The sequence below is a fragment of the Xyrauchen texanus genome, chromosome 10 (assembly GCF_025860055.1).
Source record: "Xyrauchen texanus isolate HMW12.3.18 chromosome 10, RBS_HiC_50CHRs, whole genome shotgun sequence".
Taxonomy (NCBI): Eukaryota; Metazoa; Chordata; class Actinopteri; order Cypriniformes; family Catostomidae; genus Xyrauchen; species Xyrauchen texanus.
The window spans coordinates 15,804,923-15,823,857 of record NC_068285.1 but is presented as its reverse complement, the minus strand read 5'-3'; the positions used below and the strand labels follow the sequence as shown (position 1 = coordinate 15,823,857).

General features: G+C 36.6%; 1 protein-coding gene across 2 annotated transcripts in view; it reads left to right on the top strand.

The window, feature by feature from the left end:
- LOC127650594 (regulation of nuclear pre-mRNA domain-containing protein 2-like) overlaps positions 1–18,935 on the top strand; it is a 48,437-nt gene that overhangs the window by 14,283 nt on the left and 15,219 nt on the right. For both annotated transcript variants that reach the window (XM_052136097.1, XM_052136096.1), the window contains exon 2: positions 10,289–10,418. In XM_052136097.1, the coding sequence (XP_051992057.1) occupies positions 10,289–10,418 (130 nt within the window). The remainder of the gene's footprint in view (positions 1–10,288; positions 10,419–18,935) is intronic.

The following is an 18,935-nucleotide window of genomic DNA, read 5'->3' as shown; positions in this document are numbered from 1 at the left end:
ACGGTTTGCTTTAGGGATGACCCGATTAGCTTTTTTGGCCCCCTATCCCAATCCAATATTTAAATATTAAATATCTGCTGATACAGAGTCCCGATCCGATACTTGTATTTGCCTAGATAATAGAGCTGCAGATCTGTTTTTTGTTTGTTTACAAAAATAACTAGGTAAACAAACTAACTAAAAGATGTCTTCAGCTTAATACATTTCATTTGGTGCAGCTTGCATTTTTATAAAACTCACAAATAAAATCAACGTTTACATAGAATGGTGTAATAGCTTATTTTAACTTTAATATTCAGGTACAAAAATAAATCACAAATCCACTGAGTTCTGTATGGATGACTAGAAATCTTACATAAACTTACAAATGGTGTAAACAGCTTGACTTGAATAGTCACAACAAAAAATGTATTCTATAAAAAATACAAAATTAACACAATTCCACTTAAAAGTGGCGTAAACATTTACACTTGAACAGGCCCAAGTTCAACAATAATGAAACGGTTATTAATAGTTCTGTCGTCAATATCAAAATGCCATTGTGACATATTGACAACCAGTAAAAACCATGAAAGCATCACACACATCAGAGATACATTCAAAACACACAACGCACGTCATGTATCATGTATCTGCATATTTATTTGTGGTTTAATTCGTTTTTAAACCTGCTAGCAGCCTCTATATCATCTTCCTGTTCACTGTGCAATGAGTCAGAATAACTACCATAACGAGTCTAGAAAATGGGCAAATTAATATTCACACGCATGTAATTCTTACACATTTTTTAAAACAAACCGGCATATTCATCTCAATTACATCATGTCTGAAAGTTTAGAGGAGCAGTGTATGTGTGATCACCTGTATGCTGCAAAAAAGATCGGCCCTAAATCTAGGCACAATCGACCGATCGCCAATCACGGATTTAAGACGAATATCGGCCGATTTTGAATGCCGGCAGATCGATCGGGACATCTCTACCAATTATATTACATAATATTTTGATTTTCATTTAAGTTGCTTTGGGATAAAAATAGAAGTCAAAGAACATAAATGTCATGTAATTTTAGCTCCATTTTTGTAATACTCCATGGCAGGCGTGGTGAGCTGTTGTGTTATCTGGTGCAGGTGGTTTATGCTGTTCTCATATGCTTTTTACAGGGTTGTTATAGTTGTGCATTTTTAAATGGTTTCATATATTAGTTCTGTGCACCTTGTTGTATCTCTGGCTTCTTTTGGACATGCATTGTTTTTTGAAAAGCAAATTTTACTGCTGTTGTGATAAAGAGAGGAGCATAAACATAGACATTTATGGCTTGCTGCAAGCATGGCTTTATATGTCTTTTGTGTGTTTCAGTTGTACATGCCCATATAAAACAATACTTTAACTCCCAACATGCTTAGACAGACTGCATTACTATTGAGTGAACCTCACAGTTTTAACCTTGCAGTTTAAAAGGCTTCATAAACTTTTATGAAGTTTAAAAAAGAATTTGGCCTAGTATAAAGTGCTATCCAGGTATTTACTATCTGCTTTGACTTGTTAAATGCAACCCACTTTATATGTGTTTTGTATTTATAAAGTTTAAATTACTTATTGCATGTTCTTTGTCAAATTTTATACCACTATGATTTAGACCAGTGGTTCCCAACCTGGGGGTCGCAACCCACTCTGGGGGTCACCAGAGCTTTATGGGGGTCGCCAAGCTCTCTCTATTTTGAGGGTTACAAGAAGAAAATAATTGAATGTGTGAAAAAGTTACAATTTTATATATATATATATATATATATATATATATATATATATATATATATATATATATATATATATATATATATATATATATATAAAAAGCACAATCAAATAGGGCCATTTTTGAGGATTTAAATAATGTTTACTTTTTAATGAGATATATGAAAAGACAAGATACACTGTATATCTAACATAGGCTGTTTTTTAAGGCATGCATCTCATGAGAGTAGGTAAGGATGCAGGTTTCTTAGATGCTGCAAAACGATCAGAACAGGCTATCTAGCTATACGAAAGCAACGACTATGGCAAAGCATCGGGGATAAGAGAAAAGCAATAGTGGTAAAAAGATAACAAGGATTTATTTGGTTTTATTCATTTGTTATTATTTATTTGTATTGAATTTGGTTTCATAGAGTGAATGGAGAAAGTGAGAATTGAGCATGTGATTTGTGGTGAAAGACTAGCAAATGAAACCTGAATGAATAGACTGAGTGCATGTTTGAGTGCTCCAGGACTTGATTGCGAATGGAAAAGCACAAGACATTCTCTATGTCTTTTCAACATTAACAGATTGGCCGATTACAAGAGATGACACATTTCACTAAGTTGTACTGAACCTCTTCAGTATAACCTCTTATATCCATTCAGGTTTCGTTGACGAGAGAGTGAATATGCAGCTGCCACTATCTGTCACACAAAGCATTATAGAGCATCAAAACAATATTTATTGATTTTGTGATAAAATGGACAATTTGAAGACTGAGACTAACTTAGTTTCTCCAAACCACTTCTTCTGGTTAACATAATGGAGCATGTCACATTTGTGTATATGTAGCTAATGGGAAAACCATATCTCATGCAGTCTATATGCAATTTGGAACAAAGACAACTATGTTTGTGTGCTCTAGAATAGACGGTGACAAATCTATTTTGTGATGTTAGTGTTGCAGAAATTGCACATTTGCTTTAAATATAGATGTGAGATGCATTGTGTGGCTCTTTGCCACCACTGGCATAGATCACACTGATACCAGCAGAACTGGTATTGGTATGAAATACATTGAAGGAATTTGCCCTGATATCAGGATCTTGTAGTTACAATAAGACTGGAAAAACTTTTCAACACTGTCCTATATGTTGGCACATATACATGAAGATGTATATTAAAGTCAGAAGTTTATATACACCTTAGCTAAATACATTTTAACTCAGTTTTTTACATTTCCTCACATTTTAATCATAGAAAACATTCCTTGTCTTAGGTCAGTTAGGATCAATACTTTATTTTAAGAATGTGAAATGTCAGGGGCCTGGGTAGCTCAGCAAATAAAGACGCTGTCTACCACCCCTGGAGTCACGAGTTCGAATCCAGGGTGTGCTGTGTGTCTCCATTCAGGTCTCCTAAGCAACCAAATTGGCCCAGTTGCAAGGGAGGCTAGAGTTACATGGGGTAATCTCCTCATGGTCGCTATCATGTGTTTTGCTCTCGGTGGGGCGCGTGGTGAATTGTGCATTGATGCCGTAGCGAGTGGTGTGAAGCCTCCACAAGCACTATGTCTCCGCGGTAATGCGCTCAACAAGCCTGCATGATGAGATGCACAGATTGACGGCCTCAGACGTGGAGGCAACTGTTATTTGTCCTCCACCACCCGGATTAAGGCGAGTCACTACGCCACCATGAGGACTTAGACAGCATTGGGAATTGGGTATTCAGAAAAGGGAAGAAAATCCCCTGTGTGTCCTTAATTGAAATGTCAGAATAATAGTAGAGAGAATTGTTTATTTCAGCTTTTATTTCTTTCATCAAATTCCCAGTAGGCCAAAAGTTTACATTTGTTAGTATTTGGTAGCATTGCCGTTAAATTATTTAACTTGGGTCAAATGTTTTGGGTGTCCTCCCACAAGCTTCTCACAATAAGTTGCTGGAATTTTGGCCCATTCCTCCAGACAGAACTGGTGTAACTGTGTCAGGTTTATAGGCCTCCTTGCTCGCACACGCTTTTTCAGTTCTGCCTTCAAATATTCTATCAGATTGAGGTCAGGGCTTTGTGATGGAGACTCCAATACCTTGACTTTGTTGTCCTTAAGCCATTTTGCCACAACTTTGGAGATATGCTTGTGTCATTGTCCATTTGGAAGACCCATTTGCAACTGAGCTTTAACTTCCTGGCTGATGTCTTGAGATTTTGCATCAATATATCCACATAATTTTCCTTCCTCATGATGCCATCTATTTTGTGAAGTGCACCAGATCCTTCTGCAGCAAAGCACCTCCACAACATGATGCTGTCACCCCCATGCTTCACGGTTGGGATGGTGTTCTACAGCTTGCAAGCCCCCCTTTTCCTCCAAACATAACGATGGTCATTATGGCCAAACAGTTCAAACAGTTTCATTAGACCAGAGGACATTTCTTCAGAAAGTAAAATCCTTGTCCCCATGTGCACTTGCAAACTGTAGTCTGGCTTTTTTATGGTGGTTTTGGAGCAGTGGCTCCTTCTTTGCGGAGCAGCCTTTCAGGTTATGTCGATATAGGACTCGTTTTACTCTCATCAAATTACATTCATCTCTAGGAGACAGAATGCATCTCCTTCCTGAGTGGTGTGATGGCTGCATGGTCCCATGGTGTTTATACTTGCATACTATTGTTTATACAGATGAATGTGGTACCTTAAGGCATTTGGAAATTGCTACCAAGGATGAACCAGTATGGAGGTCCACATTATTCTTTTCCTGAGGTCCTAGTTGATTTCTTTAGATTTTCCCATGATGTCAAGCACAGAGGCACTGAGTTTGAAAGTAGACCTTAAAACACATCCATAGGTACACCTCCAATTATGTATTTGCTCTGAAATGGCTCCAAAAATAGCTTTTTTCTTTTTTTATCAGAGTAACCATAATTTCATCCAAAAGCCATTGTAACCAAGTAGATTCAATATTTTAAAGACTTCAAATGAAAATCTATGCAAAAATAATTTATTTTTCACTAAATAGACAAAAGGGAGAATGAAATTCAATAATTTTCATTGATATGCACTTTTATATTTATATTTCATATACAATGATTCATAGTAGCTAAATAAAAAGCATTATTTACCTTCATATGTTTTTACCAATACACAGCCATGTCCCTTCATTAGGGGCAAGTGGGGCTAATCCACACCAGAGGTGGCGCTGTTGTGCAAATTTCATGGCATCATCATACATGTCATTTTTAGAAATTAAGAATTTTCCACAACTTAAAAGTATTTTATGACCATTATAAAAGAAAAAAGTATATATTGTTTTGAGAAATTCTATTATTATTAAGGTATGTTGCGTGAAAGCCATTTAATCATTCTCATTTGCTATGCGTGGGGCTAGTCCTTCATCCTCGATGTTAATCAATGGAGATCTGGACAATGTCTTGTGCAAGTGCAATGAGCGTTCAACGATGGCCTGAGGGGCTAGATTGCCTTTGCCCCTGAGCCAATCAAAAGCTTTGATCATATTTATGTCAGCTGTTGATATGAGCATCTGAAGTTACTGCTCTTGACTGCAGTAACTAGGGGCAGTGGTGGCTCAGTGGTTGAGGCTCAGGGTTACTGACCAGAAGGTCGGGGGTTCAAGCCCCAGCACCACCAAGATGCCACTGTTGGGCCCTTGAGCAAGGCACTTAACTCCAGGTTGCTCCGGGGGGATTGTCCCTGTAATAAGTGCACTGTAAGTCGCTTTGGATAAAAGCGTCTGCCAAATACATAAATGTAAATGCAGACCTGTGTGTTGAACTTCATTTTGGTAAGTTGTAAAAGCAAATTTCTTCTCTAATGTGCTGTTAGTTGGATTAGTTATGCTTCATTCATCATTTCATTTAATTGCATGCCATTGCGTTGAGGTGTTGTTGATGCATTGGTTTGTATTAGATATCATTGACTTCTCAAATAATGATTAGAGTTTGTGAGATAATATGAACACCGTCTGATGATTTGCCTATTTGTGGTTTCGTGGTCACTTGAGCTTTTTGACGTGAAAGTGCATGTCTTGGTTTTGTTTTGTACTGAGATTAAATCTTTAGGGATGGTTGTGTTGCACCATGTTCAAAAATGTCTATTCGTCACTCTATCAGTCTATCAGTCATACTTGTTTTCAAGTACCAGGGCATGGAGGGGTATAATATGGGATAATATCCATTATAATGGCACATATATGACAGTATATGATAGGCCTTTATGATAGATTTTTTTTGACTCCTTGTTTGAGTCCGGTGAAACCAACGAGTTCTAGTATGAAACTTCTACCTGTAAATTAACCACTGCGCTAAAACAAGGTTTTTAAACTTTGCCGGCGCATTAACTTTAAAGTGCATACGCACATGCACAAGTTCACAGAATTTTATAGTCCCTGATGTAAACAAAATGTAACATGTGAAGCTCTGTTAACACAGTTACTCCACTAATATAACAGCCAATTCTGCTCTAAACATAATGTTTGCACTTATTAAATGCATTCATAATTGGTTGATATGATGTTCTGCTTTTATTTATGTTCTCTTTTTGTTGTTATGCAGTTTTCGCTTTATTATCATGCATTAACACACCGAAGTAATGATTATGCTCTCATGAAATCGTAATACCCTCTACTCAAAATCCAAACATAAAAGAGACACACAATACCAGGCGTAAATGACGATGGTGCAAGTTAATACTCATCTAATATGGTATATTAATATCAGGGAATAAACATTGCACATGCACATCGTGAATGTGAGGGACAAAGAGTGAAGTCAAAACTGATGCATTAGGTTAAAATATATTTTTTTTGTTTCTTTTTATCTTTCAAAATGACAGACATAATTTGGAATTATTCATCAATGTTTCAAAGATAAAGGTGTGCAAAGCTACATCACTGACTTATTTTAGAAACCCAGTTGGACATTGCATAATCTTAAATTATTACTGTGGGGCACATCAGGTTGATTATTATAATACAGGGCTCCAGACGAAAAAAATAACTTTGGAGCCATTGGCTCCTTAACTTAAACATTAAACATGTTTTTAAGTTTTTATTCCCCTTCTGTCTCATCAATGTTCACAGAGATAAAAAAAGAGATAACTTTAATTTAGTACTGCCCTTCACAATCTACATAAGCAGATATTTACTTAAAGCATAGTATTTATAGTGTGTTGCTTTCTTGAGCATCAATGAATGTTTGCAACTTGTTTAACAGTTGTGTATGAGCAGTTGTACTAAGTGTCAAAAGCTGGATCTCCTATATACACCGAACAGCCACAACATTAGAACTACCTGCCAAATATTGTGTAGGTCCCCCTGGTGCCGCCAAAACTGCACCAACCAACATATAAGAATAGCATTCTTGATTATATTCTTCTCACCAATTGCACAAAACAGTTATTGTAGACTTTGTCAGTTTGAACCAGTCTGGCCATTCTCTGTTGTCCTCTCTCATCAACAAGGTATTTCCATCCACATTCCTGCCCCTCACTGGATGTTTTTTGTTTTGTTTTTGGCACCAATCAGACTGTTGTGCCTAAAAATCCCAGGAGATCAGTAGTTACAGAAATACTCAAACCAGCCCATCTGGCACCAACAATCATGCCACACTCCAAATCACAGAGATAACATTTTTTTTCCCCATTCTGATGGTTAATGTGAACATTAACTGAAGCTCCTAACGCGTGTCTGCATGATTTATGCACTGCACTACCACATGATTGGCTGATCAGATAATCGCATGGATGATTGTTGGTGTCAGATGGGTTGGTTTGAGTATTTCTGTAACACCTGATCTCCTGGGATTTTCATGCACAGGATTTGTCTATGCCTTCAGAATTTGCCGAAAAACAAAACACATCCAGTGTGTGGCAGTTCTGTGGAAGGAAATGTCTTGTTGATGAGAGAGGTCAACAGAGAATGGCCAGACTGGTTAGAACTGACAAAAGTCTACGGTAACTCAGAAAACCACTCTGTACGATTGTGGTGAGTAGAATATCATCTCAGAATGCCATTCTGAAATGTGGGTTGGTGCTTTTTTGGTGGCACAAGGGGGACCTACACAAAATCAGGCAGGTAATTTTAGTGTTGTGGTTGATTGGTGTATAATGGTGCGGGACTTTTAATTACAAAGATGCCCATAATACACATGGGACTCCTATTTTGAGTCTGCGCTCCCAGATTTGAACACACTGATGGATGATTCGCTGAGAAAGTGACTCCAAAACAAACTGCAAACTTGAGCTCCTGATTTCACACCTTCAGTTATTTTTGGGTGATTCATGAAAAAGACCCGGTACAAAAAGTAATTTGGTCACGACTCTCTCACACTGGATTTGTAGTTTGATGCGGTGCACAAGATCATCACAGCAGTACTGGTGAAAAGCGCCTCAAGACACATTGGTGGTGCCCACTCTAAAGATATATTCAATAACTCACAAGATGATATCTGATGAAACAATTAGATAATTAAATGTCACAATCAGTTATTTTAGTTGCATTCTGGAGACGTGTAATATAATGCTTAGTTATATGCTGCGTTATAGACACAGACACTGAGGAAGGTTGTGAGGCCGAAACGTTTGTGTTCTCTTCTGTGAGCTATAAAATGAAAAGAAATTGAGAAAAATTATTGCAGATAGTAAAATGAGTGCATTATAAAAAAGTAATATATTTCTGTCTTGTTTACTTCACCTTCACCTGGGGCTTTTATTTTAAAACAGACTTGACTGAAAGTGCTGTTGTATTTACTTCAACTTCACATGAAGCATTTATTTCGAAATGGCAATGTGCATTTGACACTTTTCAATGCATTTCCCGAAACGCTGTGCCACGTTTGTAAATTTGTATAATGTCTTGTATCTTATGTTTGGAATTGCGCAAATTCTTGAACCTGCATTACTTTGATTTTACAATGCAGGTGAACTGATTTGAGAGCGCCACCATGCACATGCACACAGGTTAGCACGTCACCGGTTTGTTCTGAATTGCACACAAACCATGTTTATTTGGGCTGCTATGGCACACAAAATTCACAATTTGGGAGGTACCTTGGTTTTGGGGTCACGGTTCCCTAAATTCGATATATTGCCCAGCCCTACTGTAAACTGTAAACTTAAAAGATGGAGGTATTGTGAGTAAGTGTCAGACAAGAAATTTTTGAGCTCAGGGAATCTTCTATATATAAAAGAGAATGAATAAAAATACTTTAAACCAGAGAATCAACACGCAAACAAGAACTTTTAAAGTATATTAAGTTTCCATTTCTTTTGCTCCTACGGTGTCATTTCTGTGCCGCTATGCTTTGTACACTGGTGTGTCTTGTTTAAGAAACATACGGAGTTTGTAATAATAAGCACCTTATTTTTAAGACAAGTTTTTAATTAACTTAAAACTTGCTAAATATGTTAGATACTAACATAAGTTTTGTGTTCTTTATCCACGTAGCTCAATGTTTAGTATAACTTCATACTGTAAGTTCATGACTCGCTTGTCGCCCTGTCTGCCTCATCAAGTGAAAAGGCCCAAAAGTAAAACAAATTAAAATGCTTGTTGTCATGTACTGAAACACACTGTCACGGATTATGCAGTAAACGTAGTGTTCATCTAGAGAAATACACTCCATGATTACATTGACCCCCGCTTTATCTTTACAACTGTGTTTCTTATTCTGTGCTGCTGACAGGACTTGATATGCAGTGCGCCCTCTAGCTGCAGATGACTGTATAGAACCTATTTGTGCTGAAATTGATGAATCGACAGTTGATAAAAATCGATCATTTATTATTCATTAACATCCCTAATAGAAGTATAATTTACTGTTATCAGAGACGACTCTGCAGCTTTCGTTCTATATATATATATATATATATATATATATAAAATGCTGCTTCATCAGCGCGACCTTAATCTTGACCTAAACCTGTTGTTGTCAATCAATATGCGTCTTTTTTTTTTTTACTGTGGCTGTGCACAAGAATGATACAATTTTATTTTTAAATTGTGATTCACGTCTTCGTGAAGGTATTCCCTTTAAGTATAGAGTTCAGGATGCAGAGCATTGCTTGGTTGTTTTCTTCAAGATGTTGTAGAGTAAAGCTTATTCAGTCTTTTTGTCCTTGGCTATTAAAATTACTTGAATGCTCCGGCACATTGTTTGCACATTGTTTGCACATTAAACAAACCCTTCAGTTCGTTATAAATGCTGCTGCAGATGCTCTCTCCATGCTGTTTGTGCTATGTTGCACACCACATGGCATTTATCTGTATCTGTAATGTTTTGTCCTGCCGATGCTTTTTCAATAAACAGAACTTTATAATGATTCAGGTCATGAATTGTGTAAAGAATCGCAATGCTGCACCAGTGAAACATTTTTTTCCCAACCCCTAATCAGTCATAGTTGTGTCTATTTTAATAGATCATTGAGCAGATAATACATTTATAAACAATAACTTTATAAAATGTAAACTAATAAACGGATCAGGTTTCTAAATAAAGTTGTGAGTTAGGTTGCCTTTTAATTCCTCTCTTTATTCTTTTTCCAGCGGAAGCATCTCACAGGCTTAATCTCTTCTATCTGGCTAATGATGTCATTCAGAACTGTAAAAGGAAAAACGCCATAGTCTACCGTACCACCTTTACTGATGTGCTGCTAGAAGCTATCAAGCTTGTCAGGTAAGTCTGCTCTCATAAATATGAACTTGCTTGCACAGGGAACAATATGTTTATCTCTAGGTAGTGGTCTGCTGTTTGTCGTTGCGTATTTTGTCTTGCTGACTTTGCTCAAATGTTATTGCACTATAGTACAGCATTATTTACAACCTTGCATGGTCATAGTGAGAATAGCTTTTCACATCAGAATAGTTGCAATGACTGAAACTAATTATGTTACTTGTTATTATGGGATGCACTGATGTATCGGCCGCCGATATTTATTGGCCGATAAATCGGTTGGGCACTAATTGCAACACTATTGAAGTTAAAAGGGCATTTTGTTCCTTTGGTAACTTTTTATTTTTAATTGATGTGGTTGACATTTCCATGGATTTGTGAATCATAATATGTTTGCATAAAATGAATTTGTGACGTTCTATAATTTACAGTACAAACATGTAATATGGGAGTTCTGTTGTTCTGAACTGCAAAATGTTTTGGAAGTAATTTTACATCAAGCATCATGCTATGATATTTTGTAATTATTCAATATATTTTATCTTTATCTTCTATTTATCTTTGATTCTGGCTCTTTAAAATGTGTGTGTTCAACATATCCAATCCATGTTCAATGGAAATTTCTTATTGTCAGAACAAAAGCTTTTGTACGTTTTTAAAACACAATTCCTGAGCAAAACAGTGATCTGATGACAAAATAAGGTAAGTGGCAAAATATCGGTATCGGCCAATACGTATTTGTTAAAATCGGTGTCGGCCAATAATGTCATATCGGTGCATCCCTCTACTTGTTATAGTTGGGTCAGTGATGTGACATTGTTTTGACATGTTTATATATATATATATATATATAAAAATTGCTTGAATATATCTCTTCAATTATTAACACGTTTTCAATTATTGAGTTCAAAGTCATTTTAATATTTTTTTTTTCTGGCTTAATGTCAGAAATGTCATGTGGTGTAACCGTCAGCAGAAGTTTCATTAAAAGCTGAAATTCTTGATAAAAGAAATGTTGGCTTGAGTTTGTTTTAAAATATGATTAATATTGGAAAAATGTTTTTCCACCAAATCAAAGTCAAGTGCTTAAACCAACCACTTATAACGAACTGAAGGGTTTGGTAGGCATTTTGTTGTCCAGGGCTTTTCCTGCATAGAGAATTACTAGGCGGCCGGCTCTGTCAATTTTCGTGCAGCCTCCGGCTGTCTACAAAACTCTGGTGGGTGTCTTCATGGAAAACACTAACAAGCGATACACTCGGTGGATTGTCATTTGTAACCTTAAATCTCGGCAATAATGCTAAAAAAAAATCTGTTGTCAAATAGTCGCTTTGTCATTTAACGTTACTTGAGATCATATAAAACTATAATGATAACACGCGAGACGAGAGGAGCGCTGCAGCTCGAGTGTCCGATAGAAACACAGATCACAGCTTGCCGATATATCTTTATTTCCTCCTTAATTAAAGTTCATATATTATGGGAGCGTGCCATGTAAATAAACACAAACTCTAAAACTGTGATTCTCTGTGCTGTCAGAGCAGCTTCAACCAGTCGCGGAAGAGACCCAATCTGAGCGGGAGTCAAGACCGGGAGAGATTTAATGTTCTGCCGGCTGATGCGCACTCTAACACTGAGACGCTCATCTCTCACCCCCGCTGTCTGCAGCTCGCAATGTCATCATCATGAGATCATCATGATAAGATCAATCTTATATGAAAAATAACACTAAAATGTGTGTGTATGTATGTATGTATGTATGTATGTATGTATATTGGTTTTGGATCAACTAGATTGATAAATGCTTATCAATAATACTCTTATGGCTAAAAATGTTCAGTGTTTTTTGATCAGTATGGTACCACCTCCACCTCATTTTGAGCCAGAAAAAACCCTGTTGTCATGTGACAGAATGTGGCAGATGTGACAGATGAATTTGATCTGCCATGTGACAAATGTCGTTCGTCCTCGTGTGTTTACGTCATGTCCGTAAGCTCAGAAAGAAGGTCTGTTGGATGAGTGTCAGGGAAGCAAGATCACTGAGGCTGTTCATTCATTCTGGCTTCTGGACAGCAGCAGCATGAAATCACTCTCCTAATGGATTTTTAATGGATCCAAGTTTGGTGCTTGGATATGTTTTCTTGGTTGTCATGCTTTGATGAATCAAACATTAATCATGTGTACCGATATGTGTGCCATTTTGTTAATTATGTTACTATAACTTGTTTACACCATTAATTCTAAGTGGACAATTTAAAATTGCATCTAAAAGTCACTGTAGGTACAAGGTAGATCCCCATGAAAGTATAATCATCTCTAATTGTTTATGATGTATCAATTTCACAGCACAGTAATAATAATTTGTTTAGCATTTACCCATCTCTCCATTATAACTTTAGCCTACTTCTAAAGAAATTATTACCCGTTTTTTGTTGTAATTGTTAAATTTAATATTTCTGCATATTATTTTATCATCCCAACCGATACCATGTGACGTATGAATGACATTAGGTAAACATTCAGCGCACAGATTAAAATCATGTCATGTCCTAATGAGATTATTTATCAACAAAAGCTACGATTTAATGAGAGAAATATATCATTTGCACGTGCAGTGTTTTAAATGTGAGTTCTTGTGAATGTGTGGAGCCGGTGTTGTACAGGCATAGAGACACAAACAGCTCATACATTTAGAGATTATTGGATCATACACGGAAAACACTATTATGAGCATCACATGCTCTGTTTGTCAAATACAGACTACATATTTATTTATTTATATAGCAGCCTTGTGTGGTTTAATAATCACTATGATTCACGTAGCGACAGGCTTTCCTGGATTGGGAATCTGCTTTCATTACGTCAGAGCTCCTTGGTATAACAACATAAACACTTCAAAATAAAAACCCCGCCAAAATAAAATCTGAATTTAAGTAAAACAAATTACAGAAATAGATCACTACCATAATGTTCACTGTTATACTACTACTACTACTACTACTACTACTACTACTACTACTACTACTACTAATAATAATAAATCAATAGTAACTGTATTATATTTAAGCAATATCTCACATCTGTGATGCTCTATTATGCATCACTTTTAAACAGCGCTGCTTTTCCGGCTGTGATGCACGTGTGTCAGTTCTCGTGCGTTTCATTCAAAAAGGCAACCCTCTGGGAAATTACCCATTTTCAAAATAAAGAAACCGAAAAGCGTCTACAAGCAAAAAGGGAGAGCTCGTAATGATAAAACACACAATATTGGCTTTGCTTTTTCAGAGATGGTGACAACTCAAAGATCTGAAATGATTTAAAACCGACCCATAGATAGCCTTTTCTTGCTCGACAGGCAAGATATTTTATTGGACCGATAGTTAGCCAGGTAACTCTTAGCGCTGTAGTTCATTTGATAGCGTTAGCCACTCTAATGGGGCTTTATATTATGGATTGTGGTACTGCAGTGTTTTATTTAATTTTTGAGTAAGCTCAATGGGGAAAATAATAATAAAAAAAACGTTATACTGGCAACAATGCCTCTAAACCAGTTAGTCTCTTTGCCTTTACCTGCTTGCTAAGTTATAATAGTTTCCACTGTTTGACTTTATCTGATATGACTAGCAATAGTTATGTCTAATGTCATTGTTGCCTAACTTTTGTAACGTTATTTATTTTGAAACAATTGTTTTTAATTAGTCAAACAACAGTGGAAGATATGCTACTTACCTGCTAATTAGACATATTTTTCAGATATCCATATTTTTCTTCCTTTCGCCATTTCTTTTATTTTTTGATGGGAGGGGGCGAGTTTTGTTGTCGTTAGTGTCAATCACTCTTATAAATTGATCATCTGTATCCATGGTTACACCGTTACTCTTCAAACTATCAGATTCATCCACGCAGAAGAGTAAAGCCGAAGCCGACTGACGTAACTACCATAACAATGTTAGTCCACAAGTAACTTGCAGTTCTATGTTTAAACCGCTAGAGGGCCAAAAGTGCATAGTGTAGCTTTTTCTATTTTTCTTCAAATATGTTCTGGTGAACTCCCCGTTTAAGAGAGAGGACAGAGCAGAGCACTTATCCGCTGTAAAGCGGGAAGCACATGTAAATGATATAATTATACAATTCAATTTATATTTATTATGATTATATTATAATCACAGCATCTGCGCTTTAATGTCAAGATAAAAGCACGATTCAAAATAAAAGCCTGTAATTGAAGAAATTAAAACAAACAAATATTACAACTGTGCAGTTGAATATAATATTCACTGTAGTAATATTAATAATAATAATAATAATAATAATAATAATAAATAATGATTTATAAATAATAATATTATTTAATCACTGTATCACACACAAGAGTGTTGTACTGAATAAAAGTTTGTTTAAAGAAAGCAATGGTATGTTGAATTTAATTTCTATTTTCACTTGTTTAAAGTTAAGAATTAATTTGATTAGACGCCATTTTGATGATGAAATTAAGTTAAACTTTAAAACATGGATTTTTGGAAAATAATTAATTTCAGGAGGAGACTACTTCAAAACACAAGTAATGCTTTCTTCATTGAGAAACACGAAGGAAACATGGATTTTTTTTTATGTATTATTTACATTTCATTTGTATACTTCAAACAGGCTAAAGTAGTGTGTTCAATAGCACATTACCATATAAATAGCAGTGAAATTTCACTGGTATCGGTACCGACTACTGAAATGTTGGTATCGTTACAACACTAATGATAGGGATAATCCCCATTTACAGTCCTATTGTAGGCCTAGTATTGTAGGATTACGGTTTACTTGCGTTGCCCACTGAGGCTGTAGATTGTAATTAAGTCGGCAATTTAACCAAAGCAGAGCAAAGCAGGTAACCTTAAACAATGAGATTCATCTGCCAGAAGAGCAGTGCCGAATCACAGTTGTGTAAAACATTCCTCGCCAATTCTTGCAATTCTTGTTGATACGTGTTTTTGAGGTGTTGGATGAGAGAAGAAGATATATCAGGGTGCCTGTGCTTTAAAGCAAAGCCTAGTTATGTTACAAGGCAATACTTGTGATATTTTGGTTCGTAATGAATTCTACTCTATTTGTATTTGGTTCTTGTTGGAGTTCTTGTTGCAAACCAATAGATGAGGATCTGCTTTTATGGTGGAACATTTTTATTTCATTTAATTTGTTCATTTAAGTTGTTTAATAAAGTTCTGTAAATGTTTTCCCAGAAGAAAAGCCTAGTTTTTTGTTGGATGGGCACGAGTACTCGTGTACCTGAGTACTTGGAAGTGAAAGCACTGATCGATAATGAAAATGCTTGACAAGACTTTACACAAATGTGTAATTTAGTGACATACCTGACAACTATACACAAACGTGTAAAAGAGGGGCCTTTTTTTAAATTTGAGATTTATTACATTGTGATTTTCAGCTGTACCTTGATGGTCAGCAGAGACGTCTCATTGTAACCAAACTGATAAACGATGCTGCGATGCTAGCGTTTACTGCTTGGTTTACAATAATCAAAAGGAATTTGAATCCACTGTGTTTTGAACATCTGTCTTTGCAAATGTTTGCCAAACAAGTTTTATTGTCTTATAATGTAGAAACTTTGATTCATTAATGTATATTATTTATTAAAAGGGAAGGTTTATTATTGACTGTAAATCTCACTCTGTGCCGATATGTTTGCATCATGTCACACGATTACAGCTACAAGTCAAACATAAAGTGGCATTCCATGACAGTTTTCCCTGTATGAAGTATGACATTTTAAGTCAAATGGGAGGAAGCATGAATTATTACAGCAACAAACTCCGACAGAGCCCAGCATCACTTTCTGTCCGGGGCAAAGACGGCGTTCTAAACTTAAGAGAAGCGTGCGCACACACACACAATGCAAAATCTTTTTTTTTAACATCTATGAAGCACAGCTGGATATAACAGAACACAGGGTCTTCAAAGCTAGTATTTTAAAAACGCATGGGTTATGGCGTCTCCAGTCACGCCAATCGCGGTTTGCAGATACAAGGTTCAGAAACAGTGAAATGCGCCTATTAAGCTTATACATGAAGGAAGAACAGACACGCAAGTTCTGAGCATTGTTTCAATGAATTGGACAGCGAGTCTTTACATAATGACAAAATATCATGCATTGTATTTTGATTATGCCCTCTTTTGTACTTATTGTAGCAGACTACTACATTATTACAGCCTATAATAATGAATATACACTGTAACGACACGCAATGCAGTAGCCAAAGACGTATGACATGTACACTGGTGGCCAAAGATTTGGAATAATGTACAGATTTTGCTCTTATGGAAAGAAATTGGTACTTTTGTTCACCAAAGTGGCATTCAACTGATCACAATGTGTAGTCAGAGCATTAATAATGTGAACAATTACTATTACAATTTGACAACTTCTTAAACTTCTTCAAAGAGTTCTCATCAATAAATCCTCCACGTGCAGCAATGACAGCTTTGCAGATCCTTGGCAATCTAGCTGTCAGTTTGTCCAGATACTCAGGTGACATTTCACCCCACACTTCCTGTAGCACTTGTCATAGATGTGGCTGTCTTGTCGGATACTTCTCATGCACCTTACAGTCTAGCTGATCCACAAAAGCTCAATGGGGTCCAGATCCATAACACTCTTTTCCAATTATCTGTTGTTCAATGTCTGTTTCTTTGTCCTACTCTAACCTTTTCTTTTTGTTTTTCTGTTTCAAAAGTGTCTTTTTCTTTGCAATTCTTCCCAAAAGTCCTGCACCCCTGAGTCTTCTCTTTGCTGTTGTACATGAAACTGGTGTTGAGCGGGTAGAATTCAATGAAGCTGTCAGCTGAGGACATGTGAGGCGTCTATTTCTCAAACTAGAGACTCTGATGTACTTATCCTCTTGTTTAGTTGCACATCTGGGCCTTCCACATCTCTTTCTGTCCTTGTTAGAGCCAGTTGTCCTTTGTCATTTAAGACTGTAGTGTACACCTTTGTATGAAATCTTCATTTTTTTGGCAATTGCAAGTAGGGCTGTAACGATACACGAACCGCAACCGAAATCGATACAAACATCCACAATCCTGTGTCACGGTTCCTGAAGACCGAACCGTGACACACGCCCCTCTCCAACCCCAGAAGCCTGCCAACAGTTACAGAGGCAGCCCCTTGAGCACTTTACACACACTACAATAAATTTCCACAACAACAAAATTAATTTTCTCATTTCACAGTAAACATTACATGTAAATCATGAAATTATTATGGAGGTGGCAGTGAGAGAAGCTGGGTTGTCTCCTCATATTAAGGGTTTTGCACACATTGAATCTTGCTTCGCAAGCAGGATTGCATGCTCCCTGTGTCAGTCGCTTGCTTTATCATGTGAGAAAAGTCGTGGCTTTCTTTCACCGCAGTGCCACAGCAACAACTGCTGATCAAAAGATGCTTGAGATCGCATCACATAATCTTATCATGGATGTTGTTACACGATGGAATAGCTCAATGGAAATACTGGAACGCTATCTTGAGCAACAAGCGGCTATAACGTCAGCCCTCTTGAGCACAGAGGTGTGCAAAAATGCCCGTCAACTCGATACTCTGGATAGCGCCGACATCAGTGATGCCGAAGAAGTAGTAAACCTTCTTAAACCGCTAAAAACAAAAACACCACCATCCTGTCTAATGAAAAGAGCGCCACCCTGTCACTCATTGTGCCCTTGAAATCCACGATCGAATAGAGCATGACGAGAAATACTCTACAACTATAGCTAACATGAAGACATCCTGCAAAACCTCTCAAGCAGATACACAGAGGAACAGAATTATCTGCTAGAGAGTACTGCCTTGGACCCCAGATTTTGATCGTTGCCCCACTTACTCCCTGAACAACGCGAAGAGGTTTTCCTCCAGTTGAAGAACAAATCGAACCAGTTACATCAGTTATGTATGCATTACTAATTGTCCGAGAACCTGTGTATTTGCATTTGTGTGCGTGTTTGTCACTCCATTTGCATGTTTGTGTACTGGAACTGTAAGTAACCTAAACAAACCCACAAGCTGTTTGTGTTGAGTTGAACTTACTTGAACAGAACAATATTTGTTTTAATGTTTTTTTTTTAATTTTTTTTTTTTAACTTTTACTGCTTTCAGAATTTCTCTTAGGTGTCAGCTATCTTAATTCTAACACCTAGTCAATTGTTAATTTACATATAGAAGATTAAAATACAACAAAGTTATTGAAAATTGTTAATGCTTTGGAAATAAATCTGTTATTTGAATTTGTTTCATTTTAAAAAATTTATTCAAAATATCGTGATGCGTATTGTATTGTGAACCCAGTACCGTGATACGTATCGAATCGTGAGCTGAGTGTATCGTTACACCTTTAATTTCAAGCATTTTATAGCCTTCATTCCTCAGTTTCTAGAGAAAGCTGTTTCTTTTGAACCATTTTGACCTAATATTGACCTTAAGACATGCCATATGTCTTTTGCATACTGTGGCAACTCAAAAACAAA